The sequence below is a fragment of the Carassius auratus genome, unplaced genomic scaffold (assembly GCF_003368295.1).
Source record: "Carassius auratus strain Wakin unplaced genomic scaffold, ASM336829v1 scaf_tig00004584, whole genome shotgun sequence".
Classification (NCBI taxonomy): Eukaryota; Metazoa; Chordata; class Actinopteri; order Cypriniformes; family Cyprinidae; genus Carassius; species Carassius auratus.
The window spans coordinates 401,140-418,989 of NW_020523609.1; the positions used below are offsets into that span (position 1 = coordinate 401,140).

Consider the following 17,850-nt stretch of genomic DNA (forward strand, 5'->3'; position numbering starts at 1 on the left):
TCTTGATGACATACTGAGGTCTTATGAAGTGAAACGATCAGTGTGTGCAGGAAACTGTACATTATTTACAATATTATTACCTATAATTCGAGCCTCAGGCAAATGGTTCGGAGTGATGTCCACTTCATAAAAAACATTCTTTTGAACTGGTTCTTTTTAGTGAACTGGATGAACCACTTCATCAAATCAGACTGAAATGTCTGAAATAGTTTGCAGCTTGTGTAGCTCAGATCTGCAACTCAATCAACACTCACTTTCATACGTCTGACAGTCACTGTGACTTGAAATGAGCCAATATGGTGTGTATTATCCTATGATGCTGGTTTTTGCCGACTCATTCAGTGATTCGGTTCCTCTAACAGTCACTGAACTGAGGAAACAGTTCTGACTTATATGTGCATGTGTGAAACAAGCACTTGACTGAAGGGGTGAAATCAAAGTTCTTATGGTTTCTCATGGTTTATTTCAAAAGGTGAGTTGATTAAGATTAGTTCATTCACTTTATAGATTTTAGACAGGTAAAACATCCAAGTTTCGCATCATTTTTGGGTGGATGTCATTCCGTCATCATGTAAGCTAACTGGTGAATCGGTTGTCTGACACAGTTCACTGAAATAAACTAAAAAGATACAAAAAGATATTAATGTGGTATGGTTTGCAAGATTGCTTGCAAACCATAAACAACCCACAAAACACCATATCTACACCAGACATAAGCATAAAGTTCACATTATAGCCGACAACACTCAACAATATAATAAAAAAAAAGAAAAGAAAAAACAACACAACAAACATGAAATGACTATGAAATAACAGCACTAAGTTGTTTAAACCAGAAAAGACTTTTAAATCACTGTCACAGCTAAACACCATAATCATCCAGGTTCTCGTTCAGAGACGCTCTCAGGGAGCTGAAACCGTACCAGCGGGGGCGCGTGTGTTCAGGGACTTCACAGCAGTGAGGTTTTACCACACTTATGTCTTGGCCACTGAAATTAATGTCCTTTGAAACCATGTGGAGGTGAGTAGAACCAGCATTTTAGATCAAAGCACATCTGTGCAAACACCGATGCAGTTTACCCTGCGAGTGGCACCTTGGGACATTGTCATTTTGTGCGTTGATACCCTGGGGCGATATGTTAACAGGATTTTTCAGGGTTTCCAGGCATGAATATAATAACGGGAGTGGAAGTATTCCGCACCAGTGGGTTTAGGGAGTTGGGTCATTTTAAGTTCAGAGGGATGTTCCTTGAATAAGTGTACTTCAAGTATATTTAGTCGCAATTAGGCAATGATCCTAACCTTGGCATTATTATGTTCTCGACGCTTTCTGAAAGCCAAAATCTTGATGGAAGGCTACTTGGTAAAAGGGTTAATTGCTTTTGAAAGCACTCAACCCACCACGGTGTTTTTTTTTTTAAAATATCCACTTGTTTAATGCAATGCAATAGCGCTCTGCAATATTTACAGGTACATTAACCCGAAACCGGTACTTTAAAGTACACCATTAAGCCTCACAGCTGCCAATCACGTTCTTTCATGTGTGCACAGCTGTTCCTTTTAAATATGCACCGGACGTGCTTTAGACTAAACAAATAGGATGGCTTTCAACGCAAACAAGCTAATTAGCATTGCAGTGTGAAAAAGTGAAGATTTTAGATTGTGCTGCCTACAAACACATTTGACAGCTGGCTGCTTCATCCTCATATTTGTTTTTGCCAAACTACAAGGCAGCATTGCTTGTGTTTATTATAATGTATCCCATGATGCATTGCAACAAGTTCAGTGAAAACGTACATCCAATAAGGTGGACATCACAATAAAAATACAGCATATAGACCATTTTACCTGATATTTCAATAATTTATGAATTTACAATTTTACTTGGTTTGGCGTTAGAATGTTGCTTACAACATAGAACACAGTAGCATATACAGGTGCTGGTCATATAATTAGAATATCATCAAAAAGTCGATTATTTCACTAATTCCATTCAAAAAGTGAAACTTTTGGGTGCCTCAAAGTGAAAATTTGGGATTTTCCTTAGTTGTCAGTTATAATCATCAAAATTAAAAGAAATAAACATTTGACATATATCATGTCTGTGTGTAATGAATGAACATTAGAATTTTGAATGGAATTAGTGAAATAATCGACTTTTTGAGGATATTCTAATTATATGACCAGCACCTGTATATGCTACTGTGTTCTATGTTGTTAGCAACATTCTAACGCCAAACCAAGTAGTAAAAAATTAAGAGTTGAGTGATAGGAACCCTTTTAGAATGTCTCAATATGTACTTGAAATTAGTTTGTCCGTTTTCTTAGCAACAAGCTAACATCAAACCCCATCGGAATCAATTTACCCAACATTTGTGTGTCAAATATTTTTTGTTTTAAATTAGAGCACTGAGTCATTAGTTTAGCAACATGCTGACATAAAACAATACTGGATCAGTAAAGAGCTGCATTTATTGTGTGCTTCTACATATTAGGCTAAGTAATGCATCGTTAGCTTAGCAACATGCCAACTTTAAACTCCACTGGAATCATTTACCAATATTTATGTGTATTATTATATTTACAGTATCACATGGTTAACACAGTGACATGCTAAAATAAAACCATACTAGAATCAATTTCAAGTTTATGTTGAATGTAGGCTGTGGCTCAATAGTTATCCAAAATGTGTGCACTACATACTTAGAATACTACACTGTTAGTTTAGCAATATGCTAACATCACATGTCCTATTCATGTGTGCTATCTATGTTTTTTTTTTTTTTTTTTTTGGTTTATTGTCAGAGAGTGTCTTTTGGAGTCGATTTAGTTTAAGTTTAATATAGTTAAACCATGGGAACCACAAATGACACCCATGAAAACCATTGTTCATTTTCATAATGGACATGTTAGGACTACAGAGAGTCACACTGGTACCTTAGCATGATGCTAGCACCAGACCAGACCCCATTTGAATCAGTTTACCCAATATGTGTGCATGCTTTGAATATTAGTGCTTATTAGACTGATTTGCTCAACAACATATTAACATCAAAGCCTACTGGTATCAATTGCAAGTCTAGTATAGTAACTTGTTAAAGCTTCATATTTTGTAAATCACAGATTCTTTGATAATGGGCAAAACGAGCTAGAAACTACAAAAACATAATTCATGGTATGACTTTCGACTTACTATCGGTGTTTATTCTGGAGATCAAATGGAAAAGTTGCTACTGTATCTTCAAAACTAACAAAAGGTACAATTTCAGGATGTTTTCTCCCATACTTCAAGACCTGGTGGGACGTATTTGATGTGACAGGATGTAATGCTGTTGTAAATCTCCAAGAGAACAGGTTAAATTGCCCTGGCAAAAAGGTAGATGCGTGTTTTTACCCTTCCTAGACTGGTATAATGTGATGTCAGACAGCTCGCGCTATTCGTCTGACAACAGGGGTGTAGGAGGTTTAACAGGGAACAAATTTCAGCATGTTAACCCCTGAACCTTCCTTCTGGCTGTCTCCCGCTCACCACGGGAGATGTAATGCATTCCCACCCTCGGGACATGACCATAATTCACAGCGAATTTAAACGGACAGACTAACAACCTGTCATCAGGACATAGTCGATGGCCAGAGAGGTACAAGCAAACCCCTGTGGTGTTAACAACATCTGTCCAGTTCTCCTATTTTATATTTTGTGGAATTGAAAAGACTAAGCTGGAGAGATAGTGCTTGTATAGATCAGTTGTACATATATATACACAGAGCTGGGTTTACTTGCAAGGTTGGGGGTTCGATTCCCCGGGAACACATGAGAGGTAAAAATTGATAGCCTGAATGCACTGTAAGTTGCTTTGGATAAAAGCGTCTGCTAAATGCATAAATTTAATTTAATTTAATTTTTAATTTAAAATTGTAGTCCGTTACTAATTCCAAATTACATGACAAAAATTGTAGTTAGTAAAGTAATCCATTACATTACACATTATAGGTAATATAATCGGACTACATTTGGATTACTTTTGACCTAACTTAATTATTACAATCGTGGCGATATAAAAATGCAAATAAAATGCTAATATATAATATTTTAGCATTATATTAATAAACTATATTTATTTACCTATTTTTAGTATGTGTAAACGTAAAATACGAAAAATAACAATGGAAATGAAATGACTAAGATTAAATTGATTGTGGCTGAATTGCATCAAAGCCGTGCATTTAAAATCTGTAAAATGCTATAAATAAAAAATACTGATTAAATTAATAGAATTTGTGATTAATTTAACAATTTTCGACCATTGTTTAGAATGCAGAACGAAAAAACGATTTTAAAACAATATATTAGTGTTTTCTTTTATTATATTTTAGTATTATATTAATATATTGCTTAGACAATATTATGCATGTACTGTATATATATATATATATATATATATATATATATATATATATATATATATATATATATATATATATAAATCCCCTGGTTTAATGTAGCTCAAAAGACTTAGAATTATAGTAGAATTACATTACAATGACTCATTGCTAGTAAAAAATTTATTAATTCCTGAAAATCACAGAGCTTTTATAATCCAAGAACACTGTCTCCTTGTCACAAAGCTCATTTCTTATTCACCGGGAGTTTCTTTGACTATTAATTGAGCAACGAATTATAGATCATTCTCCCTGAGGTTTCTTGTGAGACGAAGCATTCTAATTCAAGGCACGCTCAACACTTGCTTCATCTTTTCACATCAAACTTGTCATTACTTGCCACAGTGGCGAAGCAATTCACAGCGCAACAAATACGCAATGATTACGCCTGTTATTATTTAAAGAGATATACTTCGAAAACATGTAATTACACCTATTCCACCTTCAATGGCCATAACTCACTTTCCCCTGAATAACTCGACGCAACAAGCAAAGCAGCATCTGGACAAACAAGGCACAATTAGTATAATGAGAGGTTTGAAAATGCCAGCGATGTAAATGGGAGATTAGTCACAGGAAAGACAGCGAAGGAGGACACTGTGCTCCTCCACATTAGAAGTTGTCTTGTGTGGGCGGCAGAGAAAGGTGGCTGTTGGCGTAATCGTTGTTTGTTCAAGTGGACTGTGATGCTTAAAGATGGATTATTTGATTGAAGTTATCATGTATATTCAGTGTTATTGGGTACAAACAAATGTTGGGCTGTATACTTTTGAAAAACTTGCTAGCTGTTGGGACGCACTTTTCACAAAATGAAAATGTTTGGTAAATAACAGTAAAAAGAAAGTACATTAATTGTGTTTTTACCATATAAAATGAGTTGTAACTGATGAATGTTTCAAATGTAGATTTTTTTTAAAACTAATGATGTGAGTTTGGGTTCTGTTTGAACAAAAGTATAGAAATAAAGAGTACTTTGGCAAAATATTTATACGATTATATACACACACAAGACGAAGATTCCAGTTCATCTCAGAAAAAAAAATAGAGTGGGTCTCCTCATGGTGGCAGTCATTTTGCGATCTTATGACAAACCAAAAATTTATAGTTTTATCTCGCTAACACTCACTATTATGACACTTTTTAATCATGCATTTAAATTAATCATGGTTTGATCATATATATATATATATATATATATATATATATATATATATATATATATATTCATAAGATAAAGATTGAAGTTTAATCAGAAAAAGCTAAAAGTAAAGTTTTGTTTTACACGTAGAGGGTCTCCTCATGGTGGCGGCCATTTTGAGATCACATGACAAGCCTCGATCTCGCTGACAGATGCTATTATGACACTTTCTGTTATCATGGAATTTAATGAATCATGATTTGTTCATATATATAAAATATCCACGATACACAGATTAAACTTGTCTCAGAAATAGCTTTAAAAAAGTTTTGTTTAACATATAGTGGGTCTCCTCATGGAGGCGGCCATTTTGAGATTGCCAAGGCAAAAATTAACCCTTTATTTAGCCAATCCCTGATAAAGTTTGTAATTTTGTAAGCTTGTAATTATATATATATATATATATATATATATATATATATATATATATATATATATATATATATATATATATATATATATATATATATATTTTTTTTTTTTTTTTTTTTTTTTTTTAACTTACAAACTATTTAGCAAGTTAATTGCCAATGAAGAAATGTTATTTTATAAATTGTATCACATTTAACATCAACACATTCTAAAAACTCTGCATTCAAAGAAAAACAAAATATGCAGAAAGGTGCGATGATAAATAGCTTAAGCCCATAAAACATGCCGATGGTATCAGGCTGAATGATGTGGAGGTGTTTTACAGGATTGTAATTGTTGACAGGATTATGGGAGAACATAACCTGGCTGTAGTCACCACCAGTGTGTGAGTGTGTGTGTGTGTGTGTGTGTGTGTGTGTGTGTGTAGAACTGAAAAATAGTCGTACAAGCTCAGGTAGCAAGTAAAGCAAAGCATGCTTATATATGATAAGATCTCTCAATCTCAGCTGAACATCATTACTAACACACACACACACACATACACACACAGAGTCGTGACCCCTGCTGGGAGAACATTAGACTGAGCTCTGTTGCATGACGGCTTCCTCTGCTCCTCTTCATTAGATCAGCGTCCCCTGACTCACTCAATGGAGCCCATGAATACGGTTTTCAAACACTGTGTCATTCATAAGCAGCAAAAAAATATCACAGTGGGAATCATACATGTTACTGTATGTCATGAAACAGCGATTCTAACATATGGAGACTGAGTCAGAACGCTTTCTGCATTTGATATTTACGAGCCTTCATTGCCATAGTGACAGCAGCTTTAGGAAAGAAGACACACACATTATACACTTTTTTTTCACACAAAGTGCTTTGGTGGTGGTGTGGTACAGTGATGTGACAAATGGAAATGCCATGGTACTAGATGATTACGGAGGTCAAATACCAGGGAATTTACACAGCACTGTTGAGTAATTATATGTTCAATCTAATTTCCCTCCAGAACTAAATTAAAAGATAAAGAACTTATATTTTTGCAAAAAATAAAATTATTATTTATTTATTTTTGGCATGTTTGTAAAATTATTTTTGCAGCAATGTTTTTTTTTTTTTTTTACTTTCTTTGATGTTTTAATAATATGAATAATTAATCATTAATAATTATAATAATACTATTTTTATAGTTATACTTTTTTAATGTATAAAAATCTATTTTATTAATAATTTATGCTAATTTATATGCATCATTTAAAAAAATATATTTTTAAATGTATTTATTTATGGATTTGTTTGTTAATTAAATGACACATTAATAATAATTAATAATAATAATAATAACACAATAATGATTATGATGATCTTATGATGATCAAGATATAATAATAATAATAATTATAATAATAATAATAATGAAAATAATAAACTATGTACTCTGCATAAATTTAATTTTAATTTAATTTAATTTTAATTTACTCTGTTGTAGCACACATACTTAAAAGATGACATGTGTTATTTATACCATTACCGCAAATAGAAAAAATATCAGAATTTTTAAAACTGACAAATCTCCAAAAACACAATATACAACACATCATATACTCAGCTTCAGTCTCACAATTCCTGAATGTCATTGATGAGTCCTTACAACACAAACAGCCATTAAACTTTAAGACACTGCAGAAAAACCAACCCAGTCCAAATAACAAGATCTAACCAGACATCTTGACAGGCAAACTTTGGCTGAACTTCACGTCACTTCTGTCAAATTCCCCTACGCTGAGAATCACACACATCTCTCCATTATAAAACTAAAGGATCCACTTTTAATCGACAAATCCTGAATCCAATAAAGAGCAATTCTCACCAAAACTGGTCTTGACTTCTCTCCGTAGCCCACAGAGCATGTTGGCGTGCTTGATTCAAACACACACACTCCAACCGAGAGACAGAAGTGTGAGAGCAACAGAAGCAAGCGCCCCCCAGTCTGGCCACACGCTTCGACTCCGTGTGTGTGTGTGTGTGTGTGTGTGTGGACATACACACACACTCTCTCTCTCTCCGCTAACTCTATGCAAGCTGTCTTTTTGCCATGCGGGGCTGTACTGTTCCTCCTCCCCTACAGATTTTTGGTATCCCCTTTGATTTGCTTCACATGGCTGTAAATCTCTGAGCTGAATGAGAGCAATTCATTCTACTGGATGTAAAAGACTGCTAAAAATGCTCAGCTTGAAGGAGAAATGAGCGGACGTCTTCTCTGTTTTCTTCAGGCTATGGTCTCTGGGTCGTTTTTAGGGAAAAAAAAAGTGCAGATTTGAATGTTAATTACTTTAATTTTACATGAAAAGGTTACTGCTGAGGTTTTTTTTTTTTTTTTTTTTACATGTTTGTCCACCTCAAGTATCAGGAAACGGTTACTCAATGTTTTTTTTTTTTTTTCAATCTTAAAATGTCTTGCAAAATACAATATAAAAAGTGAATATGTGCAGTTGTTTGATTATAATTCTACTTGATCTATTGATTACAAAACCCTGTCATTACGGTAACCTAATCAAATCTAATTACCCCAAAGTTACCAACAATTTAGCACATGCAATTAAATCTTAACTACTGTACATCATTTCAGCCCTGCTACCATACAACTTGAATTTTCATACTTATAAAGTTGATAAATAACCAAAATTTACAGTAACTGAAACCTACATTATTTAAATATTGGCCCTCCCAAATTTTTCACGATATTATTGGGCTTATAACTTAAGAGCTCTGACTTATTGGCGAGGTTCCCATTAAATAAATCACCTACTGGATTGTTTCCAGATAGAATCCTTCCTTCATCGCTTTAAGTCCTTCCATTTTCACCCTTGCCGATGGGTCTAGACCCTCAGTCGTTGCACCCAATGGTATGGAACTTTCATTCGGCTTTGGGCCCAAATTCCCAAATATTTTGGATGGCAAAGAGGTTCAATTTGTGCCCCAGCTGTCAGAAATCATAGATTTTCTCAGCCTCTGAATGACCAGGAATTCTTGCTATGGCAAAGAAAAAGGTATCTTAAAATTCAAAGATATTTTTGCTGATGGCTGCTTCTTGTCTTTTGGCCCGAGAGAATCTCAATTTAAAATACCTAATGCCCACTTTTTCAGATATCTACAGGTGCACGATTTCACATGCAATCATTTTTCCTCTTTTCCTTCTGGTCCTGAACAAAACCCTATTGATCAACTTATTCCTGACGACCCACAACAAAGAGGAACCATCTCTGACTTATATACAAAACTTGTATAGACGCCTGGCAACTGGACCTTAATATCTTCCTGACTGACAAGGAATGGAATGAGGCTATATATAGAATTCATTGATCGTCTATTTATGTTAGACACAGCCTTATTTAATTTGAAGTTTTTCATAGACTTCATCTTTCCAAGGCTTTGTTGAACCTAGTTGTACAAGATATAAGCATTCCCATGCTTCATTAGCCCAAGTTTTGGCTAATATTTTGTAAAGATGTTTGTGCAAATCCTTTGACCAAAGACTATAGAATACCCAAGACCTGTCACTCGTACAGTTTTGATTGGGGAAAAATGCAATGCTCAATATGGCTGCTCAAATGCCTTCTGAATGAAATAGCCAGTCACGAATCTGTAAAGTCAGTGCGTCTTTAAAAAGTCTGTCTTTAGAAGTCCCGGTTGTTATAGAAACACTCAGCTTTCTAAAACGTGCTCTTTTGACTGTGCATTTCATTGGTTTCAGATAGGAAATTTCATTGTAAACTTAGTGAACAATTTTGGAGAATGTGATGTTTCTAAGAGATAGGAGTTGCACTTACATGCCCGAGAGGCATTTAAAAGATGGCGGCCGAGTGACATGACTTGACTTAAAAGGACTTATTAGAAAACTGTGTGTATGTGTGTTCATGATGTTGATTTTTTTTGTTACATTGCTAGTTACATTGTTCCCCCTTTTAGACAAATACTAACAATGACACCAAGCAGCTCCAGCTACAAACCGCTACTCCGTCCTCTTCAAACGCTTCCCAGAGCGACTCTGAATCAGCGCTCTGCCCCTCTTTCCTCTTTGCCCCCAATGGCCCATCATGCCCCTCTGACACCATAGACTAATAAACCCTGTCCCTGTATATCAGTCTCTTTTGCATTTCATGGATTTACTTTTAGCAGAATTGTACAATACTAGCAGCATATTAAATTAAAACCTTGTATCCACGAACAAATTTACATCGGTAAAAAACTCTAATGACAGAGGATGGTCAGGAATGAAATTGCTGGAAACTTCTTGTGGGTATCAGTGTCAATCAGTGCGTACAAAAATGTTCATGTTACAACAAGAATTTTATGTAATTTGTTTGTAGTAAAACTATGGTTACAATTTCGATAGTATTTACTCTAATAAATCAGGAAAAGCTATGTTCTCAGTCTTACCATTCTTCTGAAATGGTGCTCTTAAAATTTAACACCAAATCAAAACTGCATTGTGCCCAAACTCGCTCCATGGAGAACATCAAGACCCGATCAGAATGTCAGTGGGGTTTTTGTTCCAGGTGGTCTCGGGTTATGTTCCGGCCTTGGGTTAGTAAATGTCTAAATATTTCAGGCTACTTCTGTGACAAACTGGCAATCACAATCCCATGATGCATCGGAGTACACTAATAATGACTCCAAAATCCTGTTTGAATTTTTAAAAGACCTCATCAAAACAGCATATTGATACAGGCTAAACTGGAATACTATGCTAACAGTATGCTAAGCAAGTACAATGAATGGGTTGCCAGCTAACTAAAAATGTTTAATTTCACAAATTATAGTTTTGGTTATATGCTAGTTTGGACAACATGTACGCATCAAAAAACACAATCAATATATTTATTTATTTGATTTCCGTTCTTAACTTACTATTCTACCAGCTTTATGATTCAATCAGCCATATCTTTAAAAAAATAAATCAATAATAATAATAATTTGTAAAATTATTAAAATTTTCCAATGCACAATATATCACTAACTGACATTAAAGGTTTTTTTCTTTTTTTAACAATGAAAATTATAATGTGAATATTATGATAAATGGATAATATAGATATTTTCAGCACAAATTAAGAATCAATTCCCACGATTCATTTATTTATGGCATTATTTTATTAATTAGTTAAGTAATTAATTGGTTGCCCATGGTTTACTTTTAGTTATACTTTGGCCACATTTTACAAATTTGTTTGTATTAAAATGAGGGAACAAATTAAGTAGCGGGATCAAATTCCTTATTTGTGGCCTCAATATTTTTACAAATGTATTTTTTTTTTTTATGCACCACATCATGTTTTTACATTTAGATTACCAATGCTGTCAGATAATATAATAATCAAACTACTTTCACAGGTTTCATTAAAAAATGATGATGCCTAAAATCACTTGTAACAATTATTTATTTACCTAGTTTCGTTTTTTTTTTTTTAATTCATACAAAATCAGGCTCCTTTTGCTTTAATCACTGTCTAAATTCAGCGTGGCATGGAGGTGATCAGTTTGTGGCACTGCTGAGGTGGTGTGGAAGCCAAGGTTTCTTTGACAGTGGCCTTCAGCTCATCTGCAATGTTTGCTCTCTTGTTTCTCATTTTCCTCTTGACAATACCCCATAGATTCTATATGGGTTTCAGGTCTGGTGGGTTTGCTGGTCAGTCAAACACACTAACACCATGGTCATTTAGCCAACCTTTTGTGCTTTTGGCAGTGTGGGCAGGTGCCAAATCCTGTTGGAAAATGAAATTAGCATCTTTAAAAAGCTGGTCAGCAGAAGGAAGCATGAAGTGCTCCAAAATGTCTTGGTAAACGGGAATTTGGTTTTCAAGCGCTCTGAGCTTCTCCACCCTTCCTGCAGACTCTAGGACCTTGGTTTCCAAATGAAATACAAAACTTGCTCTCATCTGAAAAGAGGACTTTGGACCGCTGAGCAACAGTCCAATTCTTCTTCCCCTTAGACCAGGTAAGATGCCTCTGACGTTGTCTGTGGTTCAGCTAATTCCTTGACACGTCTATGTGTGGTGGCTCTTGATGCCTTGACCGTCCATTCAGTCCATTCCTTGTGAAGTTCACTCACTGAATCAATTTTGCTTGACAATCCTCATAAGGCTACAGTTCTCTCGGTTGGTTGTGCATCTTTTTCTTCCACACTTTTTTCTTCCACTCAACCTTCTGTTAACATGCTTGGATACAGCACTCTGTGAACAGCCAGCTTCTTTGGCAATGAAGATCAGCAGTCTTCCGATTGTGTAACTTGGTGAACCAGACTGAGAGAACATTTTGAAGGCTCAGGAAAACTTTGCTAGTGTTTTGAGTTGATTAGCTGATTGGCATGCCATCATATTCTAATTTGTTGAGATTTGGAGTGAAATGGTGGGTTTTTGTTAAATGTGAGCCAAAATGATCACAATTAAAAGAATCAAAGACTACTTCAGTCTCTGTGCACTGAATTTATTTAATACACAAGTTTCACAATTTGAGTTGAACTAGTGAATTAAATGAACTTTTCCACGACATTCTAATTTATTGAGATGCACCTGTACTACGTTACCTGGGAAGTCAAGATTTTATTTAAGATTTATTGGTGCACCAAATTCAGTTTTTAGATCTAATGCGATGAATATCTCTCCTGGCACAATTCCCTCACCTCGATGCAAGCGTTTGATGTGGCTGAGGATTATTCATCAGATGGTCTGCCATCCATCAAAGAATAGGAGAAACACATACAGGATATAGAGAAATGGGGCAGAATACAAGATAAACTAGAAGTGGGAGATACAGATATGCTTCTTCACCACACATTGCTTATATAAAGCTCATAAAAGTGTCAATGCACTTAAGAATTTTTAATAACCTCTTAAAATGATTTGTAATAGAGAACATCAGTTGAATTGCTACATAACGTACTGTATAATTACTCAATGGCTGTGCTGTTTAATTACTCATGGCGGTGTTAGCTAACTTTCTGACAGTCTTTTTGAGGTGGCGTTTGAAGCATGTTACATCAGGGACATGAGTGTATGTTTGCTATCAGGCTTTTTTTCTCAAATGAAATGGCTGCTGTAACATAGAGACTGTTAAATGAACTAGAGTATTACATCTTTGATAATGACTCCAATTTAAGGCTCTTTGATGATGCAAAAGATAATTAAATGGCAATTAATACAGTCAAAATTGATTAGTGGATTCACTTTGAAGTGCTGGAGAGATCAATTCTGGGCCCTGCAGAAAAACGTACAAATAATGTCGACCTTTCTGGTTTAGGTTTGAATAAATTAGCATGTTGCATGTTAATGATGCAAATACAAAGGACTTTTACAGAAGCTACTTGATATATTGGTAAATTAACAGTTTAGGGGAGTCGCATAAACCACAGTCGTTTATCAGATAAGAGACAGATAATACAGTGATTCGTTTGGAAAAAAGTAATTTCATTTTGGCGTGGTCTGTAAATAAATTAAAAACAAAGAAATGTAGAAAATGGTAAGTTACATTAAACTGAAGAGGTATTTTCTTGTAAAACGTGCTCTCATAAACTTTATTTAAAACTTAGAGAAATTTCACAATCTTTGTCTTTCGGGAAAACAGACATGACATTTTCACGAAAGAAAGGCTGCAAAGCATCATGGGATATGTATCTATTCGGTTTGCACTTGTTCCTAAGTGTACACCACAATCGTGACTTCTGTGGTTTAATAATTTTACACATTTGAGAACGAAGAATCAGCCATTAAGACGTTTTTTGTTTAAACCCCACAATTGAAATGCAAATGGATTCTCAAAAGCTGCTCCGCTCTTTTTCCCAAGTTTCCCTCTTATTCCCTCAAATTAAAGCTGTTTTTGAATCTCTCGCCTCTGTGCCGATAACATACTACAACCTGACACAATGAGGGCAGGCAGCACACACGTCTCCACAGCTTTAAACATTTTCACTTTCCTTCTTTATGTTGTCTTGTACGGCTTTCCCTAAAAAAAAAAAAATAAAAAAAGATTCTGGTTCAATCTAGATTGCTTGTGAACAGAGGGAAGCTCAAAAAAGAATTAGGCAACGACTAAACCTTGTTGCTTAGCAGTTTTAGCTAGAAAACAGCTAAAGGGCTTTAGTATCTTTGCTCTTTGGGGTAATGAGCTTCACATCGGCAAACTACATGTAGGGCAAAGCTGTTCAGGAGGGCAACAGCAGGTAACAAAATGTTTTTCAGAAAACTCAGTGCCAATGCTAAATTTCTGCCAATGCTAAACATAGCCACTAGCCTGTATTAAGGCATTAGCTTGAAAGCTCTTCCAGATATTAGGTCCCTAAAGGCTCTCTGGAACTCAATGATTGCAGTAACATGCTGAAGTAAGAATCTAGCTGCCAATAACAAACAATTTTGGATACTGAGTGCATTAAACAACAGTTAGCTCCAACACCAGAGAACACCAGAATGCAATTGTTGTTGTTCACATGTTAAGGTTAACTTTTCCCTAACTTAGTGGGATAATTCACCCAAAAATGACTCGCCCTCATGTCCTTCCAAACTCGTGAGACCTATGGTCATCTTCAGAACACAAGATAAGATATTTTTGATGAAATCTAAAAACTTTCTGATCCTGCATAGAGAGCAACACAACTGAAATGTTCCCAGATTCAGAAACTTAGCAAACAGTGGTTCAACCATAATGTAATCAGCATTGTTTACTTTCAGGATAAAACGAGATGCATTTCTTATGCCCAGAGAAGAAAGTTATACACGTTTTGGCTGACATGAGGGTGAGTAAATTATGACAGAATATTAGTTTTTTGGGTGAGCAGTCACTTTAAAACAACCAAGTGCAACCTTCTTTTCCATTAGTTGTGTGTCACGGTTATACTGAAACTCACATTCCCTTCCTGAAACTCCTGGAGTTCATAAAAGATTCTCACGTCGATGCGGCTCTTCCAGCATGCAAGAATGATCGCCAATAAAATTTTAATTAATCTCCTGTGGAAACGGGCAAAAATTAATTAGCACTGCAACCAGTGAAGGGAAGAGCTACAACTGCTATATATAACAGATGTTAATTATATGATTTAATACTGTGGCCAAGAGGAATAAGTTGAATTATTATCATTTAATGATGCATGAACTGATTATGAATTATTTGAACAATTGACTCATATTTTTCTAACTCCTGCGTTCACGCCAGACTTCGTGTTCAGAAACAAAATGAAACACTAATTTCACTAATGTGAGCTAATTGAGTTTGACTCCTGACAGCATACCATGTAATAAGTGTTTTGATCTCTTAAGTGCACAAATCCTTTCAGGTATGTCATGAGGGTGACACTTGTTTAGTTCATTTCCCAGTTGGATTTATTTAGGTTCAAAAATAGGTTCAAAGCAAAATCTGAATACTTTGACATATACAATACAGGTCCTTCTCAAAAAATTAGCATATTGTGAAAAAGTTCATTATTTTCCATAATGTAATGATAAAAATTTTACTTTCATATATTTTAGATTCATTGCACACCAGCTGAAGTATTTCAGGTATTTTATTGTTTTAATACTGATGATTTTGGCATACAGCTCATGAAAACCCAAAATCAAAATCTCAAAAAATTAGCATATTTCATCCGACCATTAAAAGAAAAGTGTTTTTAATACAAAAAAAGTCAACCTTCAAATAATTATGTTCAGTTATGCACTCAATACTTGGTCGGGAATCCTTTTGCAGAAATGACTGCTTCAATGCGGCGTGGCATGGAGGCAATCAGCCTGTGGCACTGCTGAGGTGTTATGGAGGCCCACGATGCTTCGATAGCGGCCTTAAGCTCATCCAGAGTGTTGGGTCTTGCGTCTCTCAACTTTCTCTTCACAATATCCCACAGATTCTCTATGGGGTTCAGGTCAGGAGAGTTGGCAAGCCAATTGAGCACAGTAATACCATGGTCAGTAAACCATTTACCAGTGGTTTTGGCACTGTGAGCAGGTGCCAGGTCGTGCTGAAAAATGAAAACTTCATCTCCATAAAGCTTTTCAGCAGATGGAAGCATGAAGTTCTCCAAAATCTCCTGATAGCTAGCTGCATTGACCCTACCCTTGATAAAACACAGTGGATCAACACCAGCAGCTGACATGGCACCCCAGACCATCACTGACTGTGGGTACTTGACACTGGACTTCAGGCATTTTGGCATTTCCTTCTCCCCAGTCTTCCTCCAGACTCTGGCACCTTGATTTCCAAATGACATGCAAAATTTGTTTTGATCCGAAAAAAGTACTTTGGACCAGTGAGCAACAGTCCAGTGCTGCTTCTCTGTAGCCCATTTCCTGCAAACGCCTGTGCACGGTGGCTCTGGATGTTTCTACTCCAGACTCAGTCCACTGATCCGCTGGTCCCCCAAGGTCTGGAATCGGTCCTTCTACACAATCTTCCTCAGGGTCCGGTCACTTCTTCTCGTTGTGCAGCGTTTTTTGCCACACTTTTTCCTTCCCACAGACTTCCCACTGAGGTGCCTTGATACAGCACTCTGGGAACAGCCTATTCGTTCAGAAATTTCTTTCTGTGTCTTACCCTCTCGCTTGAGGGTGTCAATGATGGCCTTCTGGATAGCAGTCAGCTCGGCAGTCTTACCCATGATTGCGGTTTTGAGTAATTAACCAGGCTGAGAGTTTTTAAAAGCCTCAGGAATCTTTTGCAGGTGTTTAGAGTTAATTAGTTGATTCAGATGATTAGGTTAATAGCTCGTTTAGATAACCTTTTCATGATATGCTAAATTTTTGAGATAGGAATTTTGGGTTTTCATGAGCTGTATGCCAAAATCATCAGTATTAAAACAATAAAAGACCTGAAATATTTCAGTTGGTGTGTAAAGAATCTAAAATATATGAAAGTTAATTTTTTATCATTACATTATGGAAAATAATGAACTTTTTCACAATATGCTAATTTTTTGAGAAGGACCTGTATATAGGATTCCTATTCAATCTATGATTCTGTTTAGCAAAATGACTCAGGAAAATGAATCACTAATCAAATCTGAAATGAATCTTTAACTCTGTCCTGTTTGTTTAGAATGTATGTAAACAATGCCATAATTTATCCAATTTGCTAATAAACGTCATGTAAAAGTAATGCGATTTAATTTATCAGCAAAATTAAACTGTAATTAAATGGATTAAAATGTTTTAATGAACTAAACTAAACTTTGTTGTCACATGTTTATTCCGGTTTTCCTTATTTGGTCATGTTTCCTGTCTTCAGTTCTATTAGTTCTAAGTGTTTACAATTTTGTTCATTTGCTCCCACGTGTGTCCCATTGTGTCTTCTGTCAAATGTCTTTTAATTCCTGTGTATGCCTGTCGATTAAATGCTATATCTTAAAGAATTCTCCTGCGTCTCCTCACTCCTTTTCAAGACGTTTTCAAGGTCTTGCTTTCACCTTCAGTTAAAAGGAAATTCAGTGCTTCTAGACATTTTCTATTCCTTTTGGAGGGATTGACCACAATCACATGCAGTGAGGGAAAGACTTCAGATGTGAGCTCATGAAATCTGGCTTTTCAAAGCTGCGTGTCAGAGCAACTGAAGTTTGGTAGATGAAGCCTTCTGTGACACCACCTGAGGGATGAGTACTTGGACCATATCCACACACTATGTGTGTACTTACACATTTACATACTAACTAAATATATAAAACAAACGATTAAATAGAAAAACAATAATAATAGGGAGGGACAATGTGCATAATCAAAGTAAAAACACCCAACCCTCCTAAATAAATAAATAATAGGGTGGGGAAATGTGCTTAGTCAAAGTAAAGATGAAATAAAAAACTAACT

The 17,850-nt window shown here is 35.5% G+C and overlaps 1 protein-coding gene across 5 annotated transcripts in view; it reads right to left on the reverse strand.

The window, feature by feature from the left end:
- Positions 1-17,850, reverse strand: part of LOC113070586 (glutamate receptor-interacting protein 2-like) — a 163,410-nt gene that overhangs the window by 47,628 nt on the left and 97,932 nt on the right. The window contains exon 1 of one of the 5 annotated variants that reach the window (XM_026243987.1): positions 7,881-8,297. The exons of the other annotated variants lie outside the window; for them this stretch is intronic. Coding sequence (XP_026099772.1) covers positions 7,881-7,920 — 40 coding nt within the window. The 5' untranslated portion in view covers positions 7,921-8,297. Of the gene's footprint in view, positions 1-7,880; positions 8,298-17,850 lie in introns of those variants that run through there. 5 annotated transcript variants of the gene reach the window in all.